This window comes from Fringilla coelebs, assembly GCF_963513975.1.
Source record: "Fringilla coelebs genome assembly, chromosome: Z".
NCBI lineage: Eukaryota > Metazoa > Chordata > Aves > Passeriformes > Fringillidae > Fringilla > Fringilla coelebs.
Window position 1 is genome coordinate 28457096 of NC_140031.1, and position 22793 is coordinate 28479888.

Here is a 22793-nt window from a genome sequence, read left to right on the forward strand (position 1 = left end):
ATTTGCCGCTCAGCTCCTCTTAGAGTCACAGGCGGTGCCTCATGTTGGGTGCCAACAGTTGCACGTCCCGGCTGGATGGTGACAGTGGCGGGGTGACAGTCCCCCTTTTCGGGGGCTCCACAGAATCCCAGCTACCAGTGGAGGTGCAGCGTGGAACAAAAAGGCCACAGCAGCAGCAGGGGCCTGGGGTGGCACTGGGTTACTTTATTTGATATTACACTCCCTGAGTCTCAGGGTCCCAGGCAATGGGCTGGGGGCAAACAACAGCTTATAAAGGGGGGCAGGTCTCAAGGGAGGATACAATGTAAGAAGTGTGGGTGGAACACAAGGGCGAGGGATAGAAGGGAGGAAAACTGCTTGGGACAGGAGGGTTAACAACTGGATGTGGGAGGAAGGGGTTTGAAACTTGGCAGAGAAGTAGTTAAGTAACAGTAGATAAACTGACACCTGGCTCAATTGAATAACAAGGGCAGGTCTGTAAAACCAGGGGGAGAAAAAAACTACCAAAGTACAAATCAAACAATAACCTGCAAAATAAAAACACACTGCAACACTTACATGCTATTGTCCATCAATGAGGAATATTGGAAAGACTGGGCAATATTTGAAAAGCATAAATTAAAATGATTGTCTGTACAAACACCGACTCTTGTTTTGAAGTGCTGTCACAAAAGTTACAGGAATCTATCAGCAAAATTTGATTAAAATGTAACAGTCTTTTGTCTCATTCAGCCACATCTCTTCTAAACGTCTGGTTTTATTCTACATTCAAAGAGAAAATACAGTTGTTTCAAAATAGGAGATTTAGAAAAGTCAGACTAATTAATTAATCAATATATAACCATAATATTTTCTTAATTTTAATTTCACAGAATCACAGTGTAGCTGAGGTTGAAACAGATCTCTGGATGTCTGTTGCCTCCATGCCTCCATGCTCAAAGTGGAGGCAAACAGAACTGCTTTCTCAGGGTCTCATTCAGTTGGGTTTTCAGTACCTTCAAGGAGAGAGGCTCCACAATATATTTGCATGCAATAAAGAAAACCCACTGAAGTCCAAGAAGGTGTCCTGACAGCCTCTATATTTTCCTCTATTTGCAGTTAATGTGCATGGCTTAGAGCACCTCAGGGTGTTAGAATTATAGACCATCCTGAGTTGGAAAGGACCCACAGGGATCATTCCATCCAACTCCTGGCTCTGGTCATACCAAGAGTGACACCATGTGCCTGAGGGCATTGTCCAAATGCTTCATGAGCTCTGTCAGGCTGGTGCTGTGACTGCTTCCCTGAGGAGCCTTGTCCAATGCCCAAGCACCCTCTGGGTGAAGAACCTTTTCCTGACATCCAACTTAAACCTGCACTGACACAACTTCAGGCCATTCCCTTGGGTCCTGTAACTGGTCCTGTCACAGTGAAGAAATCAATGTCTCTCCCTCATCTTCCCCTTGTGAGGAAGTTGTAACTACTATGAGGTGTCTCCTCAGTCTCCTTCAGACTGGAAAGAACAAGTAACCTCAGCCACTCCTTGTATGGCTTCAATATATTCCAGTCTAGTCGACCCCTTTTGCTGAACGCCTTTTGTGGTCCTGTGTGTCCCCTAGCAGGTGATGGGAGGACATATTTTGCCATCTCAAGTTCAAGAGGTATCAGGCTTCTTTTATTCCAAGAAATACCAAAAATAGTGCAACCCTTAATGAGTAAAAAACATTTACAATAACATTTGGTGTAAGAACTCTAGTCTTAGAGAAATGTTTAAAAGTAGTAATTAAGCACTGAAGCAGAAATAGTTTTCATTTATACACGCCACTTTTCACTCTTGTGTGTATCTTTTTAAGAACAAATTTCAAAAAAAATGTAGATTTTTCAGCAGTGGTCAGCATAGACCTTACTATGTCATAAGTCTTCTGTTGTAAGCAGAAACACATGAAGGTTAAATAAGTCCCCACTCTTTTCAGTAGTAGAGGTCTTCAGTGCACATAAAACAGTTATTTAATGACAGTTTGGAAGTACTGGGAGCGATAGATAGGCTACAGTAGGCTCTGTCTAGTCCTATATATGTCCTTAGCATGCCATGTAACAGGATGTGAAGCAAGATTAAGTTGGAACTCAAATGCTCATTCTACAATGTTCTTAGAATATTTAAAAAACCCAACAGTTTCCATGAAAATGCATTGATAGGTTGTCATGTCATTTTTGGTCAGTTAGAAAATATATTACTGCTAACTATATTTGGGTTGGTTTTTTATGCCTTTAGGGAAGAAAGATCTCAGTGTGAAGAAAACTTCTCATACAAATGTTAATATATATTCTGGACTTTAGAAACCCTGTACTCTGAACTAGAGCAAGTGTTTTTGAGCTGATGTCTCCATCCTACTCCACACAATCTATTTTAATATTTTCAATTGCTTTCACTGAAAATGTTTAGAAAATGCTTTCTTCACACTATTACTACTTGTAATCGATCTTTTCCCCAGTGTAAATCTGTCTATACTCTGGAGTCCAAATTATACATGTCTGATCTTTTTGTGTGGTACAGTCTATTGGCTATGTTCCAGGTTTTTTCCAGCTTGAGAGGTTCTGAATTAGATCTCCTGTAAATTGTTGGCAAATTAAATGGCTGATAAAATAGCTAGTATTTACTGTATGCTCAAAATTATTCATGCAGTGGCATGTGGTTCCAGGAAACGTTTCCTTCGTCTCTTTTCGGCAAATATTTACTTTTTGCAGATGAATTTCTAAAGCTAAAAAAACACAAACCAGTTGTAGGCAGCTGTTTTTCTTGCTACTTCCATGCTAATAGTTATACATACAATATTTTTTTAGTAACTTCATTGATGTTTTTCTCTCTATCACTGTTTTCTGGAGCTTGTTGCCTTTCAAGTTAATTTAATATGACATAATAATTTGAATTAGAAGAGAATTTTGAAAGCCTGTCCTGTAATGGACTGAACCTAATGTTGCAACTGTGGGCATAGTTATTAAGAGGGGTCCATGATCAATGAAAATCATTAACTCTAATGGTGGAGCTTGGAGAATAAAAGCAAGAAAGCAAGAAAAGAAAGAAAGAAAGAAAGAGAGAAAGAAATTTTGAGATTGAGCAAGGGGGAGACACAGGTGCCAGGAAGTAGGGGTGGGACAGGCAATATTGGAAACAGACAGAGAATGGAAAATGCTTCCCAGAGGCCAGCCTAGAAGAGAAGTGTGCAGAGTTGCTCAGATGAGGGGCCTCTTCTGTTTCACTTCTAACATGGTAACTGGATGGTTTTCATCAGGGTCTGTACAAAATTATCTTTGGGTTTTTCTGCTATTGGTGCTGTTATTGCTGATGGGACCAATAAAACAATAAAGTTTAAAAGAAACTGTAAAGGTTAAGATGGAAGGTCAGCTGCCATGTAGTTGCATCCTCAGTATTTCTATGGTACCCAGATTGTATCAATTACAATTAGCTTCTGTGTGTGTGGATGCTGATAGTGTGTGTTATTTAGCTCCTAAAGAGTAGTGGTGATGTAGCACATTATGATGTTCCTACAGTTGCCCCTTTAAGGTAAGAGATTGTTCTGTGTTATGGCTATAGGGATGGCATACTTAAACCTGGAATTTTACGTTCTGGCCCAAGGACATGTGCAGCCTGCAAGCATGGTTCATGTGATATGCAGTCTATGTTTTATAACCTGCTCCTTACTAAAAAATGCAGCTGCAGCAGCATCAAATCTTGACTTGCTATAGCATCTGAACAATTATATTAAAACAAATTAAAATGCTTTTGCCACATAATACATTTGTCATTGCATTTCTCCTTGTTGTAGTTTAATCCGGAAGGTAAATAAACAGCTGTGATCCCATTTTCCGCCACCGCCCTTCCCTATCTCCCCTCCAGCTTCTTGTACCGCAGATTCCTCGCTGGTGGGGCAGTGAAAAGACCTGCAAATTTCTTCAGTTAGTGCCAACAATGCTTGGTAAAATCTAAAACATCAGTGTGTCATCAGCATTAGTCTTATCCTCAATCTGTCACTAAGTACTATACCAACTATGGCAAAAATTAACTCTGTCCCAAATAAAACCAGAGCAATACCCACCCTTTATTCTGTATCCTTTATGTCATGCCCAGGTTCCACACTTCCCAATGCATCCTTCCCTGTCTTTTGATACTTACACAGAGATATGTTTCCCTTAGTCTATGGGTCATCCCTCTAAAATTGAGTAAAATTAGTCCATAGCTTTGGGCTTCTTCTGTCATAGTAGACCTTCAGAGCTGGAGAGATGGTGTATGGTATTGGATAATATCCCTAAGTCCATCCCTCATTCAAAAACCCATTTGTACGTTGCATCTCTTCTTTGATGGCCCAATGTGTCATAGGCCCACTGATCTACCTATCTTCCTCTACCTATCTTCCCAGCTACCTTGTGATAGCCCTGCTTGGAATAGTCTGCTTTCTGATCCCCCTCCGAGGCAGCTGCTTTAGCCCTTATTAAATGTGTCCACTTCTGTTGCTGTTGAGACAGTCACGACACATAGAAGAGCACTATACAATTTCAGAAGGCTTCTCTCTTTATTGTAACAGCATGCTGTCTTTTATACATTCCCAACAAAGTTCATACTTATTCATTCGTTACAATAAATCAACACAGTGTTCATTGATGCAGAGCAGTCTCCTCCGCTGTTTTCAACTAACATCCAGCTGCAGGTTTCTTTTGTTTATCTTTTTCTTCTTCTTAGTTTCCATGTCAACAACCTTAGCAGATTGCCTTTCAGGGGTAAACACGACTCTTATCAGCTTCTTCCAACTAACTCTTCCTAGCTCACAGACCATCTGTTAGCCCCCTCCACACACTTCTTCTTCTAGTATTTCACCTCACATACAAGCTCAGATAATACTGGCACAGGTTGGTTCTCTGGTTCAGACATGAAATCTGTCACTTTGCTCTTAGTTCCAGAGACCTTCCTTCCTGCAGCAGGCACTGAGCTCTGTCAACAGGGACCAGGCCCCAGCACATTGTAGCGATTTGTCTCCCTGGAATAATCTGGTGACAGCTCATCTTTCCCAAATATTTTAATAAATTTTTTCTGGATCCCTCACTTTTTTAGAGGTGAAGTTCCAAAACACTGGGAAATTCCCACTGTCCTAGGCACTTGTCCATCCTACCCCACACCCCTTGCCACTCGTTACTATCCAGCCTTAGGGCAGATCCCTGGGTGATGTTCTTACCTCATTGTATAACCTTACATGAGACACGAGACATGTTCATGAGTCATAGCAATGCAAAGGTGCTGGTTTGGACACCCTGGGGATACTTTCTGAGAGGTGTTGTAACTTACCTGGAGGAGAAGGGAAGGATGGCAGAGTGTCATTCCCACAGATGGACCTTTGGAGGTGTAGTTAGGTGTCATTTCCAACAGGTAGCTCCTGCCGTGCAGGCGCAGCAGCAATGCTGGGTGCACACACTGCCTCAGTCCTGCCAACAGGCAGCTCATCATACCAAAAAACCATGTTGCAAAGCACAACAACATCATAACCTTAACCCAGACCTGAGAAATTACAGAGCAGGGAACACACACAGCTAATAAGGTGTTACCCAATGCAACTCTGAGAACACACAACAACGTTGAGATCAAATAAATCAACATTGTGGCTAGCAACTATTAAACCAATGCAACTAATTGCTTATAACAAATTTGTTTTAACATGTCAGAAGAGTGGTTATCTTAACCCTACACACCCATGGGTTGGGTGCCAAAATGGACTCTTGTGGTTTAACCCAGCAGGCAGCTAACACCATACAAACCACTTACTCACTTTCCTGTTACCACCCCAGGATAAGTAAGAGAATTGGGGGAAAAAACATTAAATTCACCCGTTGAGATAAAGACAGCTTAATAGGCCAGAAACAGGAGGGGAAACAGAAATAACTATCATTAAAATTAGAGTATACTAAACAAGTAATGCACAAGGTAGCTGCTAGCCACCTGCTAGCAGATACACAGCCAGTTCCCAAGCCCCCAACCAGCTCTATCTGCAGCTGATATTACTGAGTTTTACACTATATAGTATGGAATATCCCTCCAGTCAGTCACGGTCAGCTATATCACCTGTGTCTCCTCCCAGATACTCGTGTCTCGCAGCCTCCTCACTGGTGGTGTGATGTGAGAAACAGAAAAAGTCTTTGTCCTAATGCTTAACACTTCTCCCTTCAGTCTGTTATCAACATTATTCTCATCCTAAATCTAAATCACAACATTATGCCATATACCAGCTTGAAAATTAAATCTATCCCACACAAAATTAGGACGATCATGTACTGAAAGGACAATCCTACACCATGCCATTTAGAAACTTCCCTACATTTTGCAGACTGTTTGGGTAACAGACAAAGACTTGAGATTTCAAAGCATCACATTGCTTTGTCACTAAGTATGTGTTTCAATAAAGTCTTTCTGTTGACCCTATATATTACTAGTGTCTGGTGAGGGCTTAGACAATGAAAAAGACTTCTCCTAAACCAAACACTGATAAATTATGTAACCTTCTTTATATAGTGAACAAACTCTAGATAAAAGAAGTAGCTTCTTGATTTTAAGAAAACTTTGGCCAAAAAAAAAAAAAAGTAAATGTAATTGTTTTTAGGCGATTTTTTATCGTTTCAGTGAGATAAATAAAAATGTTACTCACTCCTGTAAAAATGCAAGGCTCACTAATTAAAAAATTGTTAGATAATATCAATAAGAAGGACTCACCAATAGGAGTGAAGGGTTAGAAATGCAGATAGGTAGGTAGACAAGGCCAACTGAATGTGCTAAATTTGATAATGAAAACCTACATATTACCAGGGCTTCATGGGGAAAGGCGTGTATCATATCCACTTTAAGCAGTTCACTCATGTCACAAGCAGTCCAAATATTCCCATTGATGCAGTGCAGGCAAAGCCCATTTGATAGCTGGGTAAATGTTTAAGCCATTTGCTTTGAGCTCCCTGAAACAGAGGCTACGCTCCTACTTTTTATATGCCTGTATTACTATAAACCCAGTATCTGCACGTGACTCAGCCCTGGAAGAATGACAGATAACAAAAACAATATTAGTGACATAAAATAAAGGAGTAGAGTACTCAAAACTAGTGGCTAAAAATTTGCATGCAGTCCTAGGCAGAAAAGCTTCTGTGGCATCATACAGAAACAGGCATTTAAAAACTTGCTCCTACAATTTTCAACCCTCTTGTAATTCCAGGAACAGTTAGAACCATTGGAATGTTGATACAAATGAGAGTGTGTAGAGATCTAGAAGATTAGATCCACGTCAGACTTTTGTTTTTTTCAGAGGTTTGGCTTCCTGCCCTCTGTTCAGGCAATAAATTGGCTGTAACAGAGCTGCTTCTAGCATTCTGTTCAGTTGAAGTATCCCAGCAGAGACAAAATGAGGTAAGCAAGAATGGCAGATTATGGCAGGATTAAATAATTTAAGATTATGTTATCAGACTGTTTGTTGAAATTTTATGAAAGAGTGATTTTTTCCACTGACCTTAAAGTTTTCTTAAGAAATCTCTTTCTTCATCTAGCTTGTTTATTTTTGTGTATTCTTGTGTCTATTTTAGATGATAGATTTTGTAAAGTCTGATTTGAAAGAGACTATAACCTCCTTTTTTATTAGCTATAGGATGCCAGGAATTCTTTTTAATCCACTTTTAAATAAGAATAAACCTGGAGGAATTACTACCTCTGCTTGCAGGCCTGACAGCTGCGACCCAATACACTCAACTAAAACAGTTCTGACCCTGTAAGGATCTTAGACATATCAGGTTAAGAATTTGTCAGCACAGTATGAGATAATATTTGGAACATACCACCATATGAATGAACTCCAAAATTCTAAATGTTGTTTTCATGTACTGAATTTGATTTAATTTGATTTTATGATCACATGTAATTTGGGATTAAATGAAAGAGAGAACAAACAAGATCCCAACAGGAGCAAGAGAGGTTATATAACAGGTTTTCTTTGCCATCTTCATGTCAATGAATTAGTGTAATCCATGTAGGAGTAAAAAACAAATTTCTTCTGCTTTTAGTATGATCTTGTTGTCATTGGCCACGAACAGACTCACTAGTTTATTAAGAGTAGTTATACTGCTGCTAGTTTCAGCAGTGTAAAGAAATTTAATTCCCTTATACCTAGTTTGGATGCAAAATGAAGTTAATCAGATCCAAGTTAGGAAAACAGTGGTTGACATGTCTGCAGCCAAGAACAATATCCAAATCTTAGTCCACTTCAACGTATATCTTATAGAAGAGAGAAAAGAGAGGAAGATATAGGTATAAAAGACATTAGGATAAAGAAATCAACATAGGAAGATATACATGGCATAAAAGACTATGACCAAGATTGAAAAATGTGGGCATAGGTGATGCCTAGAAGAACATGAAATTGACAGGAAAGGTTTCTTGAAATGAGAGTATTTATATGTCACTCAGTCTTAAGGAATATATGGCAATTCAAGGTGTGAAAGCTTGTTTTATTTATTTTAGGGAGTTTTAATTGTTCTGGAAATCAACTAATTGCCTTCTGGAGAGCCAACAGAGGTGAAATTCTTTCCACAGACTTTCCTATTTTCTACTTGTTTAAACAAGACAAAGTAATTAAATTTTAGTACAGTCCTTCCTAACATCAATGTTACCTGTCCATAATTCATCATAGAAAGTTTGTTCAGAATTTATCCACTTCCTAAACGTGTTTCTGAAAATGTCTTTGAACTGGCCTGCCCTCTTCAGGAATTCCTCAGTCCTGACTCGAGAACATCTTCTTTTTCTTACTGTTGTGAGTGTAAGTAAAGCAGGCGCAAGACTGAACATAGATCAAAACCAGGAATTGGGATCTTCAGGACTTCTGATCAAGAGCAGCCAAACTAGAATTACACTTGTTTTTAGTAGGAAACTTGAGTAAGTGATGTGTGGTTTTGAGCCTCACAGACCTAGCAAAGTCCTAAGGCTTTCTTAACGAGCGCCTGCAGACTAAAGTCTCTCAAGATCCACAAGGTGGCATTACTGTCCACACGCACCACAAAGCCCCATTCAGGTGGAAGTTTCCAGAGACCGGTTTCCTAGTGAAAAAAACACAAAGAACGTTTTCTTTTGTTAAGAATGCTCAGTGATAAAGCAGTTTCAGCAAGATGAGGAAGACCCAGCCTTTTTGTTCTACCTCTGACTGCAAGTTATCACTCATTTATATGAGCCCTATTGACAAGGAAGAGCAATCCCATATAACAAATGTTTAACTTTTCAGTGATCTAACTGAATGTTGTTATAACTAAAGTTGAAGAGGGTGAATAAGAGCCTTAGTTATCCCTTTTAGTCTGGTAACAAGAGAACTGCCATGGACAGAAGTTTTTCATTTCATGTAAAAAATTTAATATAGGAAGTTTTGCATCAGGGAAGTGAGCCAAACCAGAAAACACAACTGCCCTACTCTTCCTTGGGTGAATTTACAAACCATTACACTTGTGTTAGAGCTATAATCTTTCTGGTCTGACAGATGTTTAATTATTCTGTGCAAAGCTGCATGGGGCTAAAATTGTACCCATCTTCACTTGGTGAAGTGGGTACACTTGGTGTTTCATTCGCCAGGATACCAGACAGAATTGAAGCTCATTGTTTTCTTTGGTCTGCACTTGCCATAAACCCTTGTCATAAACAGGTGACTTCAGGAGAGCACGTAGACTTCATAATTTCAGCTTTCTTTTCTTTAAACCAAAGTAACATCCTTAGATTTTTCTGTAATGCAGTGATTTAACTTGCAATTTTGGGATACCTTAGTAGATGCCTGGGTGGTTTCGCCATCAAAGTAGTTCATGTTCTTAGACATCAGCCTCTCCTCCAGGTATCTAATCTGATATTCCTTAATAATTATAACATATTCCTCAAGTTTCCAAATTCAAGTCTTCATTTCTAAGGCAAGATTTCCTGAGCCTTGCTTTAAGATTGCAGTATACCTCTGAGAGTCAAATTATGCTGGTTTGAAGTTAGCATCATTTTCAATCACTTATGAATGCATTGACAATTATCTTACACTGTATCAACAAAATGAATGTGATTTTCCAATTCAGTTAGCAAAATGTAGCTAGTTTCCTATGACTGACAAACAAAAACTGAAGCCACAGACACTGCTTATATATTATCCAAGGGGAAGTCTTTCAAAACATATTTGTTCAACACAGCAGCGTTATCCATGTAGGTGTGCATCTTAGTTTAGGCAGTTAGCTGATTTACCATCACTGGGAACGCAGGTTTTTTGCTTTGCAAGACAAAGGCTTGGATCATGCAAGCAGACAAACATTTTTTTGAGTCTATCTACTTCTATTAACTGTCATTTATCAAAATTATATTTGAAAACTTGTTTCTCAAAGGAAACACAAAGTCTTGTGACAAATTGTAACTCCTGCTTTTAGGACTCAAAAAGGAAGTCAAGTGAGATCATCGTCCTCCGTATTCAACGACTCTGACATGCTGCTCCGCTCAGGCCGTACGAAGCCGTATCAAATGCCTCCCTGCAGAAGGCCGTCTTTGAAGAAGAAATTTCTGCCTAGAAGTAAGATAACAGCTCCTGGAAAGTCGGGTAACTCTTACCTGAGTGACAAATATGTTTGTAATCTTGAAAAGAATATACCAATCCAAGGCAAAATCCAACAAAATTAAGCATGTGGAACAGCTTTTCTATAATGACATCAAAAATAAAAATATTTGATGAAAAATAGACCCCAAAAGCTACCTTTAAAACAACCAGAACAAAATTACTCCTTAAAATACTGACATTACATTTTTCACCCCACCATGTTCAGACCAGTAATTCCTAATGTACAAATGTACTCCCCTGGAAAAGGGTGAATGATAAGCAGACCTGCCAATCATTCTAGTTTTGGCACTGTACTAGTTCTTGTCATTCTAGGTATAAGTAGAATTCTTACACTATAGCTCCTTCAATATAAAATTTTTAAAAGGTTTCCTGTATTGATTATTGTAGTTGTTCTGTTGTTTTTTAGAACAACCCATCCTTTTTTCTGGAAGCCTGATTGCCAGCTGCCTTTGAAGAGAAAATCTTTGTCCAACCACAAATCAGCTATGCATATAATCAAAGGTCCAACACAGAACCTGCCACTTCTGGAGTGTGTGATTCAAGTTGTCAGGATGTGCATCATCCCACTCTTTCTGCAGAGTTTTGCTCAGCCTAAACAGGGTGGAAAGAAAGCTTCTTGAAAACAATGCAATTTTTTCAAAATATTTGCCTCAATACAGATGTTTCAGAGGAGGTATCTTATTATAAAATAAGTAAAAAAGTTTTTGGTGAAGTCAAGGATTCCTAAAACATTATGCTACTGCTCATGCATTCTGTGTATCCTGTTGTTTTGTTTGGCTAATTATTCTGGCAAAGACAGGATTTTTTATCTCGCATCATACCCTGGAGGTCTTTGTCATCTCAGAAACATCTTAACTGCATTTGAAAGTATCAAATCTCTTCCAGTAAAACAGTCTTCAGCTGAACATAATCAAAATTGTGACTTAGAGTGTTATTCTGGAGGTGTCAGATATCCAAGTGTCTGGACATACATTCTTCTGATATCCAGAACAACAGTGGTGTGTTTAGGAATTAAAGGGAACAAGTTCCCTCCTGGAAGCTTTTACTTAGAAAGACTGGGGTTTGTTGGTTTGCTTTCTGGGGTTTTTTTCAGATGTCTAATCCCCAAACTAAATGCTGCTATTTTAGCTAGCACTTTAACCTAAAAAATTCAATATTCAAAATCTAAAGTTGGGAAACAGGCAAGTACTTACCTATGAAATAGAGGAAACTAGTCTATAAACAGTATGCTGCAGAGAAACATTCCCTACTTTATCTCCTCTTTTCTTCATAAAGAAACATACAACTTTATTTTTCACATCTCTCCACTCAAAGACTTCTGTGAACAACCTTGCTTTGGCTCAGGCTTCCCACGGAGCTCCATCGGCTACTCTAAGTCTACTCATTCACCAGCCAACTGCAAATGAGGACCCACTCTCCCACATTCAAATTAATCCGGTCCCCATCAATCTTTAGTCTTTCTCAAGACAGCTGTCTGCATGCTGTCCACCATCCCTCTTTCTTACACTGTTCCTCAGGCTCTTGACTTGAAAGCTATTTTGTCAAACTCAAGTTTTCATATGTTGTTTCTCTAAAAGACTGAGATACATATTTTCTGGTCACTGACATAACCTTCTAAGCAAAGAAATATTTATTTTCCTACTTCACACCAATACCAAGCGCTCAAACCAGCTGCTTAAGCCCCCTGGATAATTTCTAGTATATGTTGGCTATACTGCTCGTAGTTCAAATATACATAGATTATCAAGTAAAGATTGTTAAAAAATGCACTTGATCTTTTTCTAATGGAATGTTGTAATTTCTCTGTTGATAGTAAAAGTAATTATAACTCATTTTTTATTAGAGTTTTGCCTGCGAAAAACATTGAAATGTTATATACTAACTGAGGATTCAAAAACAGTGCATTTTGATATAGATGAAGATGGTCATCATGAAATATCTACCAAGGATTCACAATCCCATGAAGGTAACGTTCCTTGTGCAACAAAACTCACCAATTGCATGTGTAGTAGTCAGGAAATTTTCAAATGTACTACTATGCATCATGTGTCCCTGGGCACCTCTCTCCAAGAAAGACATTGAGGTGCTGGAGCATGTCCAGAGAAGGGCAATGGATCTGGGGAAGGATCTGGAGCACAAGTCCTCTGAGGAGCAGCTGAGGGAGGTGGGGGTGTTTAGCCTGGAGGAAAAGAGGCTCAGGAGGGGCCTTATCTCTACAGCTGCCAAACAGGAGGGTGTATCCAGGTGGGGGTTAATCCCTTCTCCCAGATAACAAGAGGCTGGATGAGGGGAAATGGCCTCAGATTGTGCCAGGGGAAATTCAAATAAAATATTAGAAAAAATGTCTCTCTTGCAAGTGCTGCCAAGCTTTGAAACAGGCTGCCCAGGGAAGTGTTTGTGTCTCCACCCCATAGGGATTTAGGTGTTTGATGTGGGGATTAGGAACATGATGTACTTGGCAGTGTCAGATTATGGTTGTATTCAATGATCATAAGGGTCTTTTCTGACCTAAATGATTCTGTCATCCTGTTCTCTGTAGACATAACAGTATATTGGATCTGTATGAATATTGATAATGATACAAGAAAACTTATATCCTGATTTACAATATTTACAATAGCATTTACAAATGCTATATATTTAAATTATAAGATTATATTGTTCTTGCTCATTTGACTAAGTGGGAAGTCTAGACATTTAGCTCAAAAGAGAGACAAAGGAAAGGTAATGCTCAAGAACAAATGCAAAATGGAGAATAGGGAACATTTTGGAATTTGTGGGGTTATTTTGTTTTTATTTGAACTCTTTTGTCTCAAATAGGGCTTCCGTATTTGACACCAAAGATGTTATCATAACTATCATCATGCAAAGACTTGTTAGAGGATACGATTTTGGTAGAGAAAAGTTAAATAATATCAAATGCAATTATTCTAGAATGATGCAATTATTCTAGAATGGTACCATTTCCAGAGATGTGAAAGTAGGAAAAAAACCCTCCGTAAAACACATTTCTAACTAAAATAGAGGAAAAAGTTGAAGTCTTTTAGTTAGATTAATTAGTTCATTAATCTTTAATTGAATTACTATAACTTTCATTCTATTTTTATTGAGAATAACAACAGCTACACTGGTAGGGTATTTAAGTGGTGTGTTTTATATATTTTTCATCTTTTATATATCTTTTCCTTGAGAACTCCATCAAATTTTGGAGTCACTCAGACAATTATTACTGTTAATTTATGAACAGAACTAAAACCCGTGTAGGTATACAATAGAAACAGTTTGTGAACAGATACATAGTCTGACAAGCCTGATGTAGAGGATACTGATATTCCTAGAACGCAAAACCAAAACCAAGCCAAAACAAAACCCCCAAAAAACCCAACAACAACAAGAAAAAGAAATGAATTGTAATATTATTGTGCGCATAAGCACCAAAGACATATATTCATGATGCAGTTAAGACAACATAACATTAGGAACAAGTTGCAACAAGGATGTTCGTGACATTTTATACCAAAGTGGGTATAAACACAGCTAACTGGCTGTGCGATTCAGGCTGATTTTAGAAAAGCCCGAAACAACCTGTTGCCTTCCAATCCCATACATTTAAAATTAAGGTACTCACTTTCACTGCCAAAGCACTTCAGGCTCCTCTTTAATAGCATACTAAGCTTTACAGGTGGTCACCAACCTCTTGCTTCTTAGGTGCATTCTCTGTTGCAAAATATAATTAAGCAATCAGTACACTTTTTAAGCTCAGTGTTCACAAGTCTAACTGTACAGCCTTACAGGGTTAAATGAATTCAGAGACCCTCAAGAAAAGAAATCTGATATCTGTTGCAATTACACACTTCTTCTCAGATCATGTTTCAAAACAATTCTTGAAACTGTTTGTGTTATTTTGAAATCTCAGGATTTTTATCTCTCTAATTCCACATATTTGTTAAATACCTTCTATTTTAGATATTGCGTGGTTAAGCGTGTTCACAAGGAATGAAGCAGCAGTTACTGATAAACCTCTTGTGGGAAAAAAAGGTATCATCTCTTTGTTAGGGTCTGGTTTTGAAGATACAGTTGAGTGTAGGAAAAGAAGGTAGAAGTGGTTTACACATAGATTTGCCATTAAAAGTAACATATTGTATCAGATTTTTCACTTAGCTCAGGTTACTACACAGGTCTAAAAATAAAAGAGCCTTTCTGTGTTCTGTAAGAAGAAAACTTCAAAGTTACAAATTTGTAAATCAGGCATAGTGGCTTGGACTGAAAACAAATATATGTAAGGGAATATATTGTATACAAACTGGAACATACAGGTTTTTTTGTAGAAAAGTGTGGGTGTTCCATTACTGGAACACCCACATAAGAGTCTTAAAGTGAAGACTTGTTTTAGCAGGAGAAGAAAACCAAAGAGTAATAATATGAAGATAAAGCAGGCACACTTTGGGAAATTTCGTATTGTACATTTACAAAATTATTGAGAAAGTCAAAGATATATTAGTTCAGGTATTACAGTGGAAGAAAAATGCACTCTAATTCCAATCACCATGGGCTTCTGTAACCAATAACAACAAATCTGGTCCAGTACTGCACCTTGAAGAAGGGACAAATTAAGATTTCGAGGGAACTGTATAAAAAGACTGATATCCTCCCAGATCCCAAAGCTTTACATTTTAGGGATATCCCTAAGCAAGAAGTTTTTTATTTATTTAATTTCAAGGCATTTTCTTTGCATGGATTTTAAATTGTGCCTTAGACTCTGGTAAGGTTTTAGTGACCAGAGAGACAAGGTAATTAATTCAAAATTCTTCAGAGAGTGGAAGTATCATTGATATACAATCACAGAAAGGTTCCTTACTTTCCTTGCCATTCTCTGGCTGCTTGATAGACCACTTGTCACATCTTTTAAAGGTGACAGAGAAAGTTGGGCTTCTTTGGACTTAGACTAAACAATGTATAAGCAAGTCACATCTAACTCTAGATGGAGAAAGACAAGGATAGTTAGGATATAAGTCATGTTGATGGATGTCCCTGGTCAACTGGATGGACTCCTGCATACCTCTTTTGTTGTCACTCTTACCTTCAAGAGAGAACACTCTTGAACTGGACAAGAAACTGCTCTTGCCTGTTGATGTGCCTCTTAAATGCTACAACTGAAATTGGACAATTGCAGCTGAGGCAATTTAAGGTGACGTCACAAAAAGTAATAAAAATTACAGAATTGTAGAACTGCTAGAGTAGCCTACTATATTTATCTAAATACTCATTCAAACAGAATAAACCTTAGTCCACTTGAGCTTTTCTCAATATTTAACAAGGATTTTTATGCTATTTTCATGCTATAGCTGTCTCAGAAAAATTCCTTCAGGAGAGTAATACAAAAGCATTACAGTTAAGGAAAGTTAAGGCGACTAAAATCAGGGCCAAAAGCAGCTAAAATTAGTCAAGTGAAATGAATACATTCTGCTAATTCTGAATATTCTTCAAAAGCTAAAAAATGCCTTTGGAAATACATAAAAAACTCCAAACTCCTTAACTGTAAGTGGTAATGCATTATAATCTAAGGTCTTTCAAATTTGTATTCAGCTGCTGCAGTTAAACATATAGATCAACTGCCACTTTCTTTTCTATTTTTTGCCTTAAATGGAACACTTGTCATACTTCTAAAAGCATAAGTGGTATTTTTTGGAGTAAGCTTGCAAGTCAGTTTAGCAGGCTGAAGAATGTCCCATATAATTGATATTGTCTTCCTTCCTGCAGCTGAAAAAATAGTATTAGCTCAAAAATGGAATTAATCCAATGCATCCACAATTATAATAGTATAAGGATTTTTATCTAAAAACATGCAGAAAGTAGAAGGGAAAAAATGCTACATTTTCCATATTGACGTATAAATAGCCAGGTGTATACCATAAACATGGTATGCATTATTACATTATACATTATACATTATTACACATATGAGTTATCTACCACTACATATGCCTTTGTAGTTCATATGACATGTAGTAATGAAAAACTGATATTTCATACATTGACCATAAAAGCAGAGAAATGATTTATATATATGGCAAATTTTAAGTGTCACCAAGTCACAGACTTTAAATACTTTCAATAAGAGAATGATATCAAGAGTGATTGTATTTATTTCTGTTCCCATGCCTATAAACTATGCTCTCTCTTTGTAGAGCATATTCAGCTCTTCTTTATTTTATAAAGCAATACTCATATTATTCTCTTCTGTGTAAAACAGATTCTCTTCTGTGTAAAACAGATTCTAAAAATTTGGTGAGCCTCACACAGAGATCAAAGCTTAATGAATTTGTCTTGTTGTACAAGGGTAAGAAGCATCTGTCTCTGAAGGTAAGAAGTTGTTTATTTTCTTTATAATGTGCGGGTGCTCTTTCTTACTGTAAGGCAATTTCCCCCACAGAACTTTTCAAATTCATTTTTCTTACCTCATTCCACATTTCATAACTTCTGAGTATGTCCCCTTATTTTTTCTTGTGAAATACTCAGAGAAAATTATTGCAAAAAGTTTTGGGTTGGATAATTGACTACTGCCACTAGAAGGTAGTCAGGAATGTTGGGGTCCAGTCTCTGTGGAGGAAGAGGGGGCTTCTTAGCCAGAAAACATGCAGGAAAATAAGAGGGGAGTAAAAGAAGAAATCTTGCCTTGGAGAGAGATGGCTTTAAGATGGAAATTATTTTCTTCCAATGAATGCACATCACAGAACAAGGAATGTGATGAAGAGAAAACACAGCTGAACATCCAGTTTCAAACATTTGCCATCTGGTGTCTAAGCATTCCCATTTTCTCCAGTCTTGTGAAGGTTTGTTTCTGATAGGAAGGGAAGGCAAGGTTAGTCTTCCCCTGAGAGCCATTATAACCACTGCTAAAATCTGTCTGAGGAAAAATGCTATGTTGCAATTTACCGTCTAAAGCTGAGCAAAGGTCCAAGAAGTTCTGTTTACACAGGGATGTTGAGATAAAGAACAACCCTTTGTCTAATGTCAGCCATGCATAATGGTATAAATCACCAAATGCTTTCTCAAAAAGTCTTGGATGTTTTTCATTTGTTTTTGACTCACAAATGACTCTCCATAAAATCTATTTCCTGAATTTTTCTAGGGAAGTGTATATTGTAAGACACATAAATCATATTTTACCCTATTACTCAGAGAAAGGGATTTTCCTTTCTGTCCCTGAAACAGCAACTATTATGAAAGGGTTTTTCTGGTTCAGAGGTTGCCTTCTCATAAATCAATTGTTTGAAGGGTGTTCCGCCACATCAAGAGAAAAACTGAGTGTTGAGCCTTAATGGATTTTATCGGAGCATGGGTCCCTGACAGGGTGATAATTAGCATTGGCTCCATGATTCCAGAAGATTCTGATAAATTGCTTTATTATACTATACTATACTATACTATACTATACTATACTATACTATACTATACTATACTGTACTATACTTCTAAGAAACTCATCGCCCTTGCAGACAGTCCAATACAGCTTCGACCAGGTTGGTCAATTGAATCCAAACACCATCGCCAGTGGCCAATAAAGAAATTACCCTTTGGTAAACAAATCCCTGTAACACATTCCACATGTGCACAACAACAGCTGCAGCGAGTGACATGAGAATTGTTTAGCAATCTCTTCTCTGATCTTCTCACAGACTTTCCCAGGACAGTGCCTGGGAAAGTTGTGCCCGCTGCTCTCTGTGAAGAAAGCTGCAGCCACGAGATTTTACTTTGCGATTAACTGTTTTAAAATTTCGGGTCATACCAGATTATGTTTCTTGACATAATTGAAAGCAATTCTTATCTAAAGATGAACTAAGACATACTTGGTGTCTACCAAATATGTAAAAACTTTGGAAAGATCACAAACCTTCCTTTTCCAGCACAATACAAATAATTTCCTTAGTCTCAACACGGATTCTGGTATGGAACAGGACAAGGCTTCTTATCTGGAAAAAGTTTGGGTGTCCTGGTACAATATGGTTCAATCAGGGCGGCATTTCTAAATAGGACCTGGGCATTACTCAGTTTGAAGGACTGTCTTAAGTATTTGCTTTCAACCCAATTCATTTTGCATTGCAAATGGTGAAGGAGGACTATATTAATGGAATTTTTTCAATAATTTATCAATTTATTAATCTGGGATTATTTTAATATAGTAAGTAATGAACTTTTAAAAAAAGATAGTTTTCTTTAGAACTAATGCCATATTTGATGGGTTAGAAAAGCAAAATATGATTTAAAAATTACCAAATTAAATTACAAAATTAATAAATCTATGTGTTGTAAACACAGGTCTTAAAAGCATCCTGTTCAGAGCCAGATTGTCCTTCAGTGGAGAGATGTGGTGGGAAAACTTGCGGCCATGAAGATCCTGACTTTAAACAGGTATACAATCATGATCAAACAAATGAAAACCTGTGTGTGAGACTGTATGCAAATACAGGTGTGTAAAAAGAGCAGCTAAATTCGTCCTGTTACTCATTAAGTAACAAATTCCTTACTTTTCTTTCAGCTGATTTTTTTTTTTCTTCAGAAAAGGGCAAATACAAAAGTTTCCCTTAACTTGTATTTATGACTACATCCTTCAATCTCCAGGCAAAATGTTTGACTTTTAATTAAAACATGAAAGGTGGATATGTTTCCTGTATTATTATGCTTATACAAAATGGAGGGAGACACAAAGTAGATTTTATCTGGCGCAAATTCTTCAGCAAGATGCAGAAAATCTGGGGGAGTATATTAGCAGGTGGGATCTAGAAGGATCTGATTACAAAAGTTATTATGTTTTAAGAACTAATGAATCCACCAGTCATGAACTTCTGAGAAGAAATAAAACTCTGTCATTTTCAGGGTTTATTCAGAGGAATCAGAAATTCGTCTGATGAATTTCATATCATCAGATTATTATAAATCTGGATTAATGCCTTGTGGACAGAAACAGAGATAACTTGGGGATTTCTTCACATGTTTTTGTGACAAATTCTTGGTTTTGTTGACTCATCTCTATATAGAAATGATAAAACAGAGTAGGCACATGAAGGAACTTAGTTGCTCTTTGGGATACTTAAACTTTAGGATAATAGACATTATAACCTAGAGAAAGTGCAAAACTAAGGAAATGTAACTAATAACATTTTTTATTAGGATTGTCGCCCTGTAGCTTTGTCATTCAACTGAAAAGCCAATCTTTCCAATTTCAATAGGCAAAATTAGAGATATCTGGACCCAGGTAGTTTCAGAACTTCATAAGAGGGACTGTGAAACCCTGAAAACCTGAAATTCCCAGCCAAAAATTTCTAAAATGCTGACCTTTCTCCTAAATCAGAAAGCATGGAATTACCAATTCTGGTAAATTGACATCTATCTGAAATGGTTTTCAAAAGGTATGAGCTACACTACTAAAATGAATGAAGAAATCTCCTGCATTCTGGGACTGGAAAATCCAAGTAGGTCCTTCAGTTTAAGCTTGCTGAGTTACTCATCTGCCACTGATATTCTTTGGCTCCCCACAGGAGGAGAAAGCAGCAAAACTTAGGAAATTTTTAATGCAACTTTTAGTCCCCCGCTTGTATGCTGTAAAGGATCACAGTCATATTGACTTTTGCAAATTATATTTGGTACACTTTTTTATTTCATACACTTTAAACACAAAAATATATTCCTTTTCTATGGAGCTGTTCACAGAGGCTTGGTGTCTTCAGGCCAGCAAGTTTTGGGAGACATCTGGAAAGAGCTGTAACAATTGCCTGTAGAGACTTATATATCACTTTGGGGTTTTAAACATAGTTAAAATGAAAAATTCTTCCTGGAAACTCATTCATTGCGTAGTAAGACAGGTAGTGATCTGCTCATCATGGTTTCTTGCTGATACCCCAAAAATAGAGGAAAAAATGTCACTCATTTGTATGAGGAGAAATCAGAAGCTGAAACTGAATCACATCCAGTTAGGTAAAGAGGCAAAATTTTAGGCAACTCTGAATCATGAGATTCTTTATAAACCTTCCAAAATGAGTGTACTGATCAGTAAATAATTCCTGGTGTGATGAATAATGCCTGCATTGTCCTTAGGATGAAAAAGCATGGGAGAAGTGCACTGAGATGGAGAAATACTTCCCATGGATAACGACAAAGCTATTCAGGGCTGCAATATGATATTTAATCTGCTAGCTTTGAATAGCTAATCCTAAAGACAGGAATTTTCTTTTTTTCTATTTGAAGATGCCAGTAGAATTAGCAGAAAGAAATGTGAGAATCTGTGGACCGTATTGTTATTCCAGGAAGAGTTGTATGTAGTGTTGTAAACACTCATTTCTGTAACCAAGGCAATTGAAACTTTGAAACATGGTTCACAATCAATATTAATTGAAAAATCTTTTATTAAATTAAATTTTATTATATTAATTAGGTTGTAATAACGATAAAATAATTATTTTAAATTACAGCAAGTAATAGTTTCCAATAACATCTGATTCTGATTGGGAATTAAGTCAGAAAGGCAACACAGGTGACAACCAATATTTATTGCAATGCTGTTGTGGTAGGAGTGGAGAACTGCACTAAAGGCACAACTCACACAATTCACACAATGGCAGCATCGCAGCCAGAGCAGTAGTGGAGAAGCCCACCCCAAATGCTCCTGAGAGAACTGAGCATTTACTTATAACTGTGATTATTCTAACTCTATAATAGACCATGCTTACCATAATTAATAATATCATAGAAAGAAATGCAGTTAACTGCGTAACAGAATGATCTCAGAGCAACAGAACAGTATTTCTTTAGATTCTCCACTTAAAGATTTTCCCAGTTCCCCCACCCATTGCTCATAATTCTCCCAGTAGGTAAGACAGCTCCCATTTTATAATTTGCATTAGTTATGTGTGAATTTTCTGCTATTTCTCTTTTTTACTCTTCCAGAAGTGCAGAAATTAGTGAGCATACAATGGCTATCAAAGAAGTACACATCTTCTTCTGTGCATATACGCTACTACATCTGTAGTATCTCACTTTAGTGCAACTTCTGTTCTGGTTTAGCCATAATATTTTATGTATTCTTGACCTATTGCTACCCTCAGACTTCTGATGATGTATTCATTACCCTCTCAGCTTTTCTGCAGTACTAGTAGCACTTAATTTTCCCTCTGTTTCAAATTTTCATCAATTAACACATTTGCTTGAAAGAATACTTAAGGATAGAATTCAACCATTTCAATTGCTGGATAAGGCTGGTTTTCTTCAAGTTGTTGTTCCTTGCTGGATAATGCAAGGCTCTTAGATCGTTATGTCTGGACAGCATTTGCCACAGTTTTGATTGGAATATCCCAGCCTGGGTGGACTGGGACCTGAAGGACTGCAGCTGTGAAAGTTCTGTTAAGAGCTGTACCAGTTTTTATTCCACAGTCCTCTCAATTTTACTGAGTAGTTTGATGAAGACGAGAAAGAAAGAGGTTATACCAGAGACTGTGCAGTCATGAAAGACTTTATTAAATAGAGTCTTACTCTTTACTCCAGTTAAGTGGGTCAAAATGAACTCCAAACATGTAAAATCTGGTGAGGCCCACCAAGATACCTTGGTTCTGAAGTTCTGACCTTGTGAGTACTGACAATGCCATATTTACTGTGCTTGGCAGCAGGCTGACAGAGGCACAGTCCTTTCTGGCACCCAGCATGCAGCTTGAGGTTTTTGAATTTTTTTGCTCTAAAAGTTGATTCATCTATTGAGAAGCCAAGGAGTGATTGGCAAGCCTCACTCACCCTTTAGTAATCATATATGGCCAGTATAGAAGTCTGGTGGAAGTTGAAAGTGCCTGTTCTAGGCTGAACAAAGTCACACTACCATTGAGGGCTGCTGTATCAGAGATCCTGCACCTTTGGTATGAAGGAAATCAAAGGTGGCAGAGTGAATGCTACAGCTGATATTGCCAAAGCATTTTTCTTGATCGCTTTGGCAGCAGTGTGCAGGCCAAAGTTTACTTTCAGTGACTTTCAGTTTACTTCAGTAACATCAGTGGAGGGATGTCCAATACACCTGGAGCTGACTGACCCAGGGGTGGAAGCACAGACCTACTATTTGTCAGGAAGGACCAACTGTGGTAAAAATATAGGCTGAGGTGTGTTGCTCCAGCCAGCATCCAAGTCCCTGCCCCAGAT

At 37.7% G+C, this 22793-nt stretch overlaps 1 protein-coding gene across 1 annotated transcript; it reads left to right on the top strand.

Annotated features, from left to right (window-relative positions):
• Positions 1-7387: 7387 nt before the first annotated feature.
• Positions 7388-18258, top strand: LOC311165004 (uncharacterized protein; the record flags this gene model as incomplete). Its single annotated transcript, XM_084224711.1, has 6 exons — positions 7388-7411; positions 10432-10571; positions 12460-12582; positions 14583-14654; positions 16870-16979; positions 18097-18258. The coding sequence occupies exons 1-6, from the start codon at positions 7407-7409 to the stop codon at positions 18256-18258; spliced, it is 612 nt and encodes a 203-aa protein (XP_084080837.1). The 5' UTR covers positions 7388-7406.
• Between the last annotated feature and the right edge of the window lie 4535 nt (positions 18259-22793).